The sequence below is a fragment of the Halichoerus grypus genome, chromosome 6, assembly GCF_964656455.1.
Source record: "Halichoerus grypus chromosome 6, mHalGry1.hap1.1, whole genome shotgun sequence".
NCBI classification, from domain to species: Eukaryota; Metazoa; Chordata; class Mammalia; order Carnivora; family Phocidae; genus Halichoerus; species Halichoerus grypus.
The window spans coordinates 95,669,093-95,681,198 of NC_135717.1; the positions used below are offsets into that span (position 1 = coordinate 95,669,093).

Below are 12,106 nucleotides of genomic sequence, written 5' to 3' on the forward strand. Positions count from 1 at the left end.
ATTGTATTACTCTAGAACATTTGTATATTTTTAGGAATTGGGATGTGACCTTCTCTCTGCTGTGGTGGTCACCAGCTAAATGATGCCCCTGCCCGAGCCACGACTAGACATAGGAGGCTCCATTAAACACTTTGATCGACTTCCCCATTGAATTGATAGTCATTAGCATTTGGTTGCAGCCGGAAGGGGGCCCGGGGAATTGCTCATGCTTCCTAGCTAGATTTGCCCCTGGGTGCCAGGGCACTCTATCCCTTGGACTCAGAAATCCTGTATTTCAGTCTGACTGACTATGCCCCAACATGACCCGCCCCGCAGCCTGCGCCCCTCCACTAACACTAGCTTGCGAGTGGGCATCCTCCATACTCTTATTGTTGCTGCGGTAGCTGCCTTCTGGCTCTGCTCAGCTGCCCCAGGGCGGGAGTGGGGGACGTGCATCAGTGCCAGAACTGCTAGGAAGTCTGATATCCATCTCTGAAGCCTCTGTTGGGCTCTTGTTAAGATAGATTTCTTTCGGGCGCCTGGGTGGCTCAGTTGGTTAAGCGACTGCCTTCGGCTCAGGTCATGATCCTGGAGTCCCTGGATCGAGTCCCGCATCGGGTTCCCTGCTCGGCGGGGAGCCTGCTTCTCCCTCTGACCCTCCCCCCTCTCATGTGCTCTCTCTCTCTCTCATTCTCTCTGTCTCAGATAAGTAAATAAAATCTTTAAAAAAAAAAAAAAAAAAATAGATTTCTTTCTTTGGCATCCTATTCAAAAGTGTTTTAATATTCTGACAGTTGGTACAGCTGCATCCATATATACTGGGTAATGAGTGCCCAGCTTGGACTCTGGAAGAAATGGTAGAGATAGAGAGAATTGGTCATATGCTGGATATATTTTGACAGCAGACCTAACAGATTTTGCTAATGGATGGCATGTGAGGTATAAAAAAGAGGTGTCAAGTATGACTCCCAGGTTTTGGCCTGATTGGAAGAAGGACTGGGGGTAGAGGGTAGGTTTTGTTAGTGGAAAGGGGGCATTTGGCTTTAGGCACATTTTAAATGCATATTGGGTATCCAGGTGGAGCTTCAAGTACCTGCTTGATACATGAGTCTGGAGTTCAAAGAGTGGTTAGAATTGTTCAGAAATGATTAACTCAGTAACCCAAGAAACAATTTCCATTCATCTGGTTAGAATCGTGAGTCATTTGTTTAAGATAGGATTTGAATATATTAATGATTACCTGCCTATTTCAAATGCTCATCAATGAAGTAAAATAAATACAAACCCCAAATCGGTGTAAAATGCTATACAAGAGCTCAGCTTTCCGATGTTCAGGTATGTAAAATAGAAGCATAAACCCATAGTCTCTCAACTTAGTGCTTCCCTGGGTGCCCTCATCCCTTCCCTGAAGAAACAAGAGCTAAGGATGATTAGATCAAGTTCTGATAGAAAATCTCACTTTAACAAGTGAAATAACTCTAAACCAATACATGCCAGGCCTGAATTCAGGAAGAGAGCAGAGTTTTAAGAAGGGAGGTTGGAGATCCAAAGAAAAAACATTGTAAGATTTCCATGATACATCAGGTTCAGATAGAAGAGCTAAGAAAACTTTTCAAATCTTGGAAGGAAATAAAATCAAAATGAAACAAAAATTGTAGTTCCCTTGGAATAAACAATTTCAAAGACAGGAAGATCTGAGAGGTGTTATCACTGTATGATATCTCTTTCACATGCTTCTAAAAATGCTTTTTTCTTCCTTGAGCTTTGACTAGGGATGATTTTGTGAAAGAGAAATCACAAAACTACAGTGAATACAAAGAAAATATTTTAATAAAATATTCAATACAGTATTTCCCTGTGGGGGCTTTTAAGAAGTGAGAAGCCAAAAGAAATAACTGTCACTTTTGGGAATCCAGTCCTAATATCCAGACAGGAATGTTCTTAGCTTTTCTCCAAAGCTCTCTGTCCAGTTCTGCCAACGAGGAGGATGAAGAAACCTGCAAAGGTCACTGTGAAGAAGTAAGTAACTGAACACAATCAGTTTAGAAGCAACTAGAGAGAAGCAGTTTTTGCCTCAGGCTTCTTACCAGGCGCAGCATCTAGAAAAAGGAGAAGGCAACATACTGGTTGATACACAAGAGGTGTTAACAGCACCTTTTTGGGGTTCCCCTGCCCATCCTAATTGCATTTTCAGAGTGACCAATGGAAACAGAGAGATCTGTGGTTTCAAGCACTAAGCATTTCAAACAGAATCATTCCTTGGCCAACTTTGGTATTCAAGGTCTATTACTATGAACGGAATTCTTGGGTTTCAAATTGAGAGAAAGGAGAGCATACGATTCCTATACATAATAGAAGCATGTCACTGCAAATACCACATGTGTGAGACAAGTGTGAGCCATGAATCCTCCACCTTGTGTTACTGGTTATTGACACAGAAAGTGCTGTTGCTTGAATATGAGTATCATTTGGTGCATGAAGACATAGAAGAACAAATTACTGTGTTCCGGCTCTGGTGCAGTCTGACAGTGCTTTGCCTAAACCATCCAACACTTGATAAAAGATTTTCTTGAGGTTGGCTTGCTGTCATGATTCCGATGTGTTTTGATTTCCTTCTGGAGTCATAAATTGCACCTTTGGCACCATGAGGGATGAGTTGTTCCTTCGGATGGAGTTGTTTCTCCTCATGGAATTGTTTCTCCTCATGGAATTGCGCTTCCTCAGAGAATTTTGATGGGACAGTTCACTCTTCTGGAGGGTCTGAATCAGGATGGAAGGCTTCTCATCCAGCTCTCGGGCACTGCACCTGGGAGCAGCTACTTTAACAGTGTTGCCAAATTTGGAGTAATCCACAGAATACACTCCTTCCTCCTCAGTTACAATAGACACAAAGCGATGGCCCCATTGGATCTCCTCAGCGATATAGGAGGTTCTTGCTTGTGTGGTAATGCCAGTAGTTTCGACCACTCCTTCCAGAATCACTATGACCTCTAGGTCTTGGTTGGCGAGGTCAGTTGCTGAGATATCATACAAGGGGCTGCGCTTGTCAATCACGTGGCAGATGATCAAAGGGGCCACCAGAAAAATGTTATTACTCTCAATTGGGTTATCAACAGGAATGTCCAGCTGGTGAATAGGCACCACCTCCCCTTCAGGTGTAGTTGTCTTCTTGACCACCTGGATGCGCACTGAGGCACTAATGATCATACTCTTTCTTAGGTCGCCCACTCGGAACATGAAGCACAGCTTGCCATTTCGGACAGCAATTACAGCATGGCGGCTGAAAATCAAGGTTTCCGCCCTCCTGTGAGCCTGAGCTGTTTTCATGAAAATGCAGCCCAACATGACTGCATTGATTATCAAACCCACAATGTTCTGGAGAATCAAAACTGTGATGGCCAGAGGACATTCCTCTGTCATCATTCTCCCTCCAAATCCGATCGTCACTTGAACTTCAATGGAGAAGAGAAAAGCAGAGGTGAAAGACCTGTAAGGAATGATATCAGAAAACAGTGCCATCAGATCACATTTTGAATAATGAAATAACATGCCAAGCTGAATTTTCCATTTTCTTCCTCCAAAGGCTATTAAATGCTTTTGGAAAGACTTGGCAACTTAACTTGTCAAATGCTTGATTCTAAACACAAGCACTTTCTCTCTCTCCCTCTCTCTCTCATCGGAATGCATCTACTCCCAGACTTCTGGAATACAGTTCTATTGTTTTCTGTGTCATGTAATGATGGGCCTACTTATATGAAGGCATTAAAATAATAAGTTAAAATAATAAATACATACTTGTATTTATAGACATATTTTACTTTGTGAAATACTTTCACAATGTCATAGTTTACTTGGTGAAACTTCTTTCCAGGTAGATGTTTATTATTTATTGCATATCTGAGTTTCAGTGACTGGAGTCACGTGGGAAGATCCTGAGTAAAAAGTGAACTTTTTATTATTTATAACCCTTAAAATCATATTCATTGGTTAACACTTATTGTGTATCTTATACAGAGAAAACACAGTGCTACCAAAAGGTGGTACAAAACACATCATTCAAAAGTACTAGTATTTTTAATAAAAAAGAATGATTTAATGTTTTGCCATTTGGAAAGAAAACTTTTTTTATTGATTGTCTCATTTTGTTCTCTAATTCTAGAGAATACTGAGGCTATTAAAGGAAAAATTTGAGGCAGAGATTAGTAAGTAACTGTGTCAAGATCACATAATTGAGGAGAACTTGAATCCTCTCAGTTCTGGCTTGGTGCTCTGAAAGAGGCAAAGGGAGAGTGAACAAGTGTCAGTATTTTCTTGGGAAGCTTTTTCAAATTGTACATCTCTTCCATATATCTCAATGTAAACACCGATTTGGTAGGTCCAAGGTTGACCTGGGTTAAGACTTTTGAAAAGCTCTCAGGGAAGTCTGATTTATCCCCTTGCTTAAGATGCACCACATTTGGTTATTCTTAAGATTAATTTATTTACTTAACTTACATATCTTACACTGCTGTGACTTCTTAACGAAAACAGGGTTAGTCCTGTGTTTACCCCTACTGCCAATTTCAAACGTCTCTAATTTTACAGAAGATTAACCATGCATAGGCTATCCATATAATCTATCCATTAATGCCATGTACAACGAGCCAGCAAAATGCTTAAACATTTGAATACTGAGTAGACACACTGCACTTTGGTGCAACACCATGAGCGGTAAGCATAAATGACTCTTTAGATTAACTTTTAAGTGGGGTGTGAAAATTGCCTTTTTAACCCTTTAACCCCTGCATCTAAAAAGATTCATGGAGAACCACATGATTGCTTTTTGCACGAATTACACAGATGTGTTGTATGATCCAAAAACTCTGTGAAGAATAAGAATGGACCCCAGGGGAGGGGCTTGGACCCAACGCTGATTTCGAATAACGTCTATATACTTCATGGAGCAGCCTGGGGATGAATATTCCCAAATGTTTCGTTTTAATGGATTGAGGGACTATTCAAGTGCCATATTTTACATATTGTTTATTTTATGAATGAATTTAATTCTAAACATTATATGGTAGCAAGACCCAACCTTTTATGGACACCTGTCATACTCTCAAAAGATGAAAGTGTTCAGTTGCTTGTTTGTTCTGCTACAGAGGGAGTTAGGCTGAATAAGAAGAAATATGTTGGTTTATTTTCTGACTCATGTTGGAAAAGTCATCCACATGAAAGGGAAAGTGAGCCATCCTAAAATAAGAACGGTAAAATGTTATTTGGACATACTGGTAAGTAACCATCACAATAAGGTGTGTCTAATTTCGATGAAATGGTGGGACATTAAACCTCTGAAAGGAAATGCAAAGAATAAGAAACACTTTTAGGCATCTTTTAAATCCCCTTTGGGAGAGAATAGAGATTTTTTGTTTCTATATTTTTGGTGAAAAAATTGTATTATGTATGGTTTGTTGTGATTAAGCTGTATGTTGAGCTTAAAGCACAAACAGTATCATAACATTAAAATAAAATTAGCAAGATTTTAACCTTAAAAGATGTCAAGTAATTTTTTTAAGGTAAGAAGTGCAATTAAAAATGCGAAAATTGTCACGCTAATAAGATCAACTTTATCTCATTGTATTTGTGACACCATTTCTCACAGTAAACTGAATTCTCCCAGCAGAAGGAATGCAGCAGGGGAATGAACATGCTTCAGAACACATCTGGGTGAAAAATGAGAGCTAACATTAAAACAGCTTTTAACAACCAGTGCACTCCATAAGTTCTTTCCAAAAAAATCATGGGAAGGATGTCACGTTGATGATACACCTTTAATAAACTGCTTTATGACTCCTTTTTCACAGGAAAAGTCAACATATTTGTCTTGTAATTAAAATCTGTCATTTATTTTCGAGGCTTATCATTTTTGTTTCTATTATCTCTTTTTATGACTGTCTACCTCATGTTTATTAAAAATTTATCTTGATATGGAAGTGATTCACCAATATCAGTGCCCATAAATTTCTTAAAGAGAAATATTATAGATAATGATATTTGACCTACAAATGCCTGTTAAACACAGTGTTTTAAGTGTTTCCTTTGTATCTGGTATGCTGATGATCACCAACATTTTTCATCTATATTTTCTTGGAGACAAAACTTTGTAAAAAGTTCAAGACAAGAAAATAATAGCTACTTGGTGATAAAGGCAATAGATCAATTCAACATATTTTTCTCTCCTCAAAATCCGAGCTGAAATCTGTGACGTGTGATCCCGGCACACAAATGCTGCATCCCTCCCTCATACGTTGGCATTGCGGTTACTAAGGACAGACAAGTTCACAGTCTGGGTTTCTGCTTCTTGCAGTGGTATGCTAATTTCAGAAGACTTCAGGGTCAGTAAAGGTCTCATTCTTTACAGTTGCCTGGCAGAATGGTGCTTGTTCAAGTTGTTTTGCTTTGTACACTATGTGAATTTGGAACATTACTCAGAAAATGTCCTGGCAAAGTTTCCAGTATTATTACCATTGTTTCGCTTCAAGAGTGAATATTTTTGCAATTGATATAAATGATCTCTTTCTGTCTTCCAACAAAACAAATTAAAAGACAGATCATCCCAACTAAATGTTCTTAGACCATGTGAAAATATGAGGGGAATGACTGAAATCAAATTCATTTTACTTACTTTTGAAACACAATATAAGAGAAAGAAGCAAACGTTAGGCAATCTGAGGACTGTCTTGTTCCTATTCTATTAAGACTTGTAAAGAAAACCACAACATTAATTCACTCCTATATAATCTCTTCCATGAAAAACTTGGACCAATTTCCATTAAAAACTAATTTTTTCTAGTTCTGCATCTTAGCATAACTTTTAAACTTTGGAATCCAATGCAAGCAACCAGCTATTTAAGATAATCTTGATAAGGAAGGGCTAATATCTATTTATTTCATTTTTAGTGGATTTTTAATCTAGGATACCTCTCCACCAGTATTTTCCCATTTTCCTCATGATTTCTGGAAATGTCACAGGTAAGAGAAGTCAGGGAAAAATATTACTAGCATTTGCACAATATTTTTTGTCGATCAGAGATACTTATTTGTGGACACAGCAATTTTTTCATACTAAATACTGAATGTGTGCTTTTTTTTTTTAGTAAGGAACTCTGTGTAATCCTTTGAACCACAACCATTCTTTAAATAACTGATATAGTATCAGAAGGATTGAAGCTCCACGTTTTCAGAGACTCCTCATCCATAAAGCTGCATTTAAAAAGATTCTTAATGTGTTAGATTAGTTTTTTTTTACTTCTTTGTGTCTGAAGGTACTAAAGCAAATGCTTTATTTCGCTTTCAACAAAATAACTGTGATAGAAAAAGGGCAGTTTAATATTTCTCTCTATACCGTTTTCAATCCCTGCCTCATCCCACTGCATTCTTACCTGACATTAGTCACACAAACAGTGGACTCCAAACCACTTTTCTCCATTCCACTCTTCTCCATGTAAGCGTAGATGTCCCCATGGGCAAAGGCCACCAACCACCACATGATGGCGAAGAGCAGCCAGCTGCAGAGGAACGACATGGTAAAGATGACCAGCGTGTGGCGCCATTTCAGGTCCACCAAGGTAGTGAAGATGTCCTGCAGGAATCGTCCTTGCTCACGGATGTTCTTGTGCGCCAGGTTGCATGCCCCGCTCTTGGCGATGAAGCGGGCCTTGGGGAGGCGGTCTCGGACGCGCGGCTTGCGCAGATTCTCCGCCGCGATGCGCGCCAGCACATACTCCTCGGGGATGATGCTCTTTCTGGCCAACATCGTCCCGTCACCATAGCCCGCCTATTCACCTGTCTCTGACCTGCCTCTCCTTCCCTCGGGACGTCCTCCTGCATAAGGGAAACGACGATTTAAAACTTTCCCCTCTCCCATTTCCTCACCTCTTCAGTTCTTGCATTCAGGGATATGTCCATACGTTCTAGGTGACATGCAAAGCTAAGGTATGATTTTATCAATCTAAACACGAATCTAGTTTGTGCTTGAGTTCTGGGATCGCAGAGAAGAAATTATTTGGTCTGAATCGGAACTGTTTCAATTTTCCTTATCGTTTTGAACACATAAGGGCATAGCCTTAGTTAAACAAAACCAGGAGCCTTCCTGTAAACAGCAGGCTCAACGATAATTCCGAGATTAACCGCGTCTGTAGATTAGTGTAAAGATACAAACATGCGGCGTCTATGATGAAAATTAAAGCCAGCTGGGTATCACGATCCATTTATTATTTAGACGATACAGCAATATTAAAAGTAGAGAGAGGAAATTCTTCCTCCGTTATTTTTAGAAGTACGCAAAGAAAAGGCGGTGGCCTCTTGCGCAGTATAAATAACATGCTTAGTGAAATTTGACAAAATACTAATAAGCGATGTGCTCCGTAACTTGAAAATGATGAAGTATTTTACGTTTTAAAGAAGTATGAATTGCGTTTTTAAAAAAAAGAAGAAAAATTCCCAGTGGAATTCATAATATTATTAATTGAAAACTTTACAGCGAAGGGATCAAACATAGAAGCTGCAGGAAAAGCCCGGACAATAGCCCGCGGGCTGCAGATAGAGTTAAAAGAGTGTGCCCCGAAAAGTCCATCCAACACTGTAAACCTCTGCTGTGTTTGGCATTTTAAATCTTTTGCCGGGATGCGAACAGCCTCCCCCTCCCCTCCCCGGGAGGAGCGTTGAAACTTACAGACTCTGGGCAGAGGGTGCGGCGGCTGCACCTCCCTACACACGCCGGCCGACCGCGGGCAGGTCCCTCGCTCTCCCATCCCGGCGCGCGGGTGCAGGGACCGCGAACGCCGGAGGGACAGATCCGGGGGCCGCGTGTCCTAGGGAGAAGAGTTAAAATAATAAAAGGTGCAATTGAATCTGAATGCGGGAGGGCTAGAGGAAGGGGGATGGGTGTGGATCTTCCCCTCCCCCTGCTGGGCTCTACTCCCCGGGCCGTTGCTCCGAACGGAGGAGGGGCCGGGGGGGCGGGGGGGGGAGAGGACCTTGGGGGTGATGCTCCACAAATCAGCCTCCCAGTTCCGGCTTTGACGCGCGCCAGACCTCCGAGGCTGCCGAAGTTGGCGAGGTGGAGGCCGGAGGGGAGTGGGGGGAGGTGCATCCCGCGGAGGAGCCGGCCAGAGGGAGGGGCAAAGGGAGGGTGGGGAGGGCGGGACCTGTAGAACCAGCTCTTTCCCAGTAGCTGCGACCCCCCGCTGCCAGCTTGACCCGCTCGTCTTTAAAAGGCTCCCTGCTCAGGAGAGAACTTATGAGTCCAAGTTCACTGACGTAAAGAGAATTTATTTTTTATTTTTATTTTGTAATCTGGGTAGATAACTGGGCTACTTAAGATTGAATAAAACCAGATACAGAGATCAGAAAACAGTTTTCCGAAGTGTTCAAGCTGTGTGCACACATTTATTTACATTAAATTTCCATCTGGTGGGGATGATACAGGTGGAAGATGTTTTGGAACCCACTATAAGTAAAGTGTTTCTTCAGCCAAAGCTAGTTCTCAGGGAATTAAGCGCGCACACACACCCACACTCGCACGCAACGACCCCCCCTCCCCCCCCAAAAAAGAAGAAAGAAAAAAAAAAAGTCGAGGTCTCTTCCAATGAGAAAGTTTACCCCAAAAAAGGGAAAGCTGTCAACACTTTAGAACTCAAATGGCCATTCTTCAGTACTTGGTTACTTTCTGAAATGTTGCAGCTTCCTCATCTTGTCTAGATGATCTGAATGATAAAACAGAGCAATTGCGCACAAGAAAGGTTATATAGTAAATATCTTTCTATAGTTTTTTGAATAGGCTCCAGCAAAGACAAATGTGCTTTCTCCCACAGGTCAGGCCTCCTGATTTGGCATTTGTGTTAATGGAAACTTTAATTCTTGGAAATTTCACGTATTTTCCAAGACTCAGGGCAGAAAGCGTATGGAGCATAAACAGTGTGTTCATTTAATTACCAAAAGACCTAAAATTAGTCTTTAATAAAGGCAATGAAGAATTTTTTCCCATTGTGGATAGATCTGCTTAACCCCTTTCAGCCGGGAAATGCAATCTGTTAGTGGCAGCTCTCATCTCTACTGATGTTAATATTTACAGTAATTTATGTAGTAGATTTACTCTAAGTGTGTGGGAATCGATTTGTTTAGTTAATCCCCTCATTGTTCTGTTTTACAATTGAGTTTAGTGTACAACTTACTCCTTATTCTTTTAGCTCAGGGAACATTCACTGAGCACATTTTCATCCTTTTCTGAAGCATTTGGTTGTTTTTTTTTTTTTTAGGTTTTTATATATAAAATCATAGTTGCTGTTCTGAAGAGGCAGACAGTTGTAGTAAGAGAAACAAGACTTTGATAATAAACTCCAATACAAGCAAGGATGTGATTAGAACAAGAAAGGGAAATACAACCAAAGTGTCATAGAAATTCAAATGAGAGATATTAAGACAAAGACAATAAGGAAAGCTTCATGGATTAATTGACATCTGATCCAGTCTTCGGACCAGATGTATTTGGGGTATGCAGAAAAGCAAAGAAAGGATGTTCCACAGAGAGGAAACATCAGGGACAAAATTGTGGAGTACTGACCAGAGTGGGCCACGTTTTAGTCACAGCACTAAATGAATTAGCATTGATGAAGCAAGGTCAACAAGATAGCCAGATTGGACGCCTGAGTCCAGGGTTGCTGGGGCAGCAGCCTCTGTCACCACTCTTCTCAACACATGGGTTATTCATGTACTTGTCCCCTCCATCACTCACCCCCCCATGAAACTGAGGGCTGCTGGAGGGCCAGGCTGGGGCTTCTTTATCTTTGTGTCCTAAGCCTCTGGCCTATCACAGCTCAAATGACAGAGGTGCTGAAAAATTACTCTGGAACCAATGCATGGAAAAGGCAAGGCTGAAAACCATGTCTGGGGACTTGAAAATAAATGCATAGACGGCCTTAAATGTTCAACAAAGGAGTCGTGGCAGTTTTCAGTAGGTAGAGACAAGCCTTGGAAAGATTTGGATTAGAAAACAACACAGTAAGTCTGATTTAGTAGGACTGATCAGGAAGCAGGGGATATAATGGCTTTGGGAGTTGCATTTCTGAGTAGAGTTCCTTGGGCTCCAAAACTCTGTGATTGGCAGAAGGGGATACTGGAAACTATTATATTAATTAGAGAAGAAGTGAGCTCTGGGGCTAATAAGCAAATATATACAAAAGGAATGTTACACAGAATCAGTAGTGGGAGAGGGAAAAATCAGAGCTGACTGTGGTATTTATTGTGACTGGGAAATACCATTGACCCTTGAACAGCGCAGGTTTGAACTGCGCGGGTCCACTTCTAGGTGGATTCTTTTCAATAAATACAGTACAGTACTGTAAATGTATTTTCTCTTCCTTGTTATTTTCTGGGTTTTTTTATTTTTTTAAATTTAAATTCAGTTAATTAACATATAGTGTATTATTAGTTTCAGAGGTAAAGTTCAATGATTCATTAGTCTTATATAATATCCAGTGTTCATTACGTCACGTCCTTGTGATTTTCTTAATAATGTCTTCTTTTCTCTAGTTTACTTTATTGTAAGAATACAGTATATAATGCATAAAACATACAAAATGCATGGTAACAGACTTGTTTATGTTATCCATGAGGTTTCCTGTCAAAGTCAAGTGATTAGTAAAGTTTTTAGGGGGAGTCAAAAGTTATACATGAATTTTCAACTGCAGGTGGGGTTGGCACTACTAACCCCCAAGTTGGTCAAGGGTCAACTGTATTTATTATTGATTGATATCCAGTTTCTCTCCCTTTTGATCTTCCTCTTCTCATATTATGGCCCAAATATGAACATTTAAATTTACCTTGAGATATTTGTTAAGGAAATTAATTTTTTAAGAACACATTTACTACTTAGGGCTTCTTTATTGGTCTACTTGTTAAATCACTATTTTGCTATCATCCCCTAAAAGCTACAGGTGTTTTCTTAACTGTTCTATAATTTTCCTATTTGTTCTTTCAAGAGTAAAGACTACTTTGTGCACCACTCTTGAGGAGACCAGTAATAAATTTAGAACAGAGTTAACTTTTAAAATCTTATGATTTTCTTGACTATAAGACTTTAAGAATT

At 40.3% G+C, this 12,106-nt stretch overlaps 1 protein-coding gene across 1 annotated transcript; it reads right to left on the reverse strand.

Moving 5' to 3' along the window:
* Positions 1-1,791: 1,791 nt before the first annotated feature.
* Positions 1,792-9,088, reverse strand: KCNJ8 (potassium inwardly rectifying channel subfamily J member 8). Its single transcript, XM_036119207.2, has 4 exons — positions 8,997-9,088; positions 8,693-8,831; positions 7,401-7,842; positions 1,792-3,466 (listed from the first exon to the last, which is right to left on the reverse strand). Exons 3-4 carry the CDS (start codon positions 7,772-7,774, stop codon positions 2,566-2,568), a joined length of 1,275 nt encoding a protein of 424 aa, XP_035975100.1. The 5' UTR covers positions 7,775-7,842; positions 8,693-8,831; positions 8,997-9,088; the 3' UTR covers positions 1,792-2,565.
* Between the last annotated feature and the right edge of the window lie 3,018 nt (positions 9,089-12,106).

Coding starts and splice junctions, on each gene's coding strand:
- KCNJ8 (XM_036119207.2), bottom strand. CDS start 7,774: ATGTTGGCCAGAAAGAGCATCATCCCCGAGGAGTATGTGCTGGCGCGC. Junction 3,467..7,400: donor GTTTGTGTGACTAATGTCAG/GTAAGAATGCAG, acceptor CATTCCTTACAG/GTCTTTCACCTCTGCTTTTC.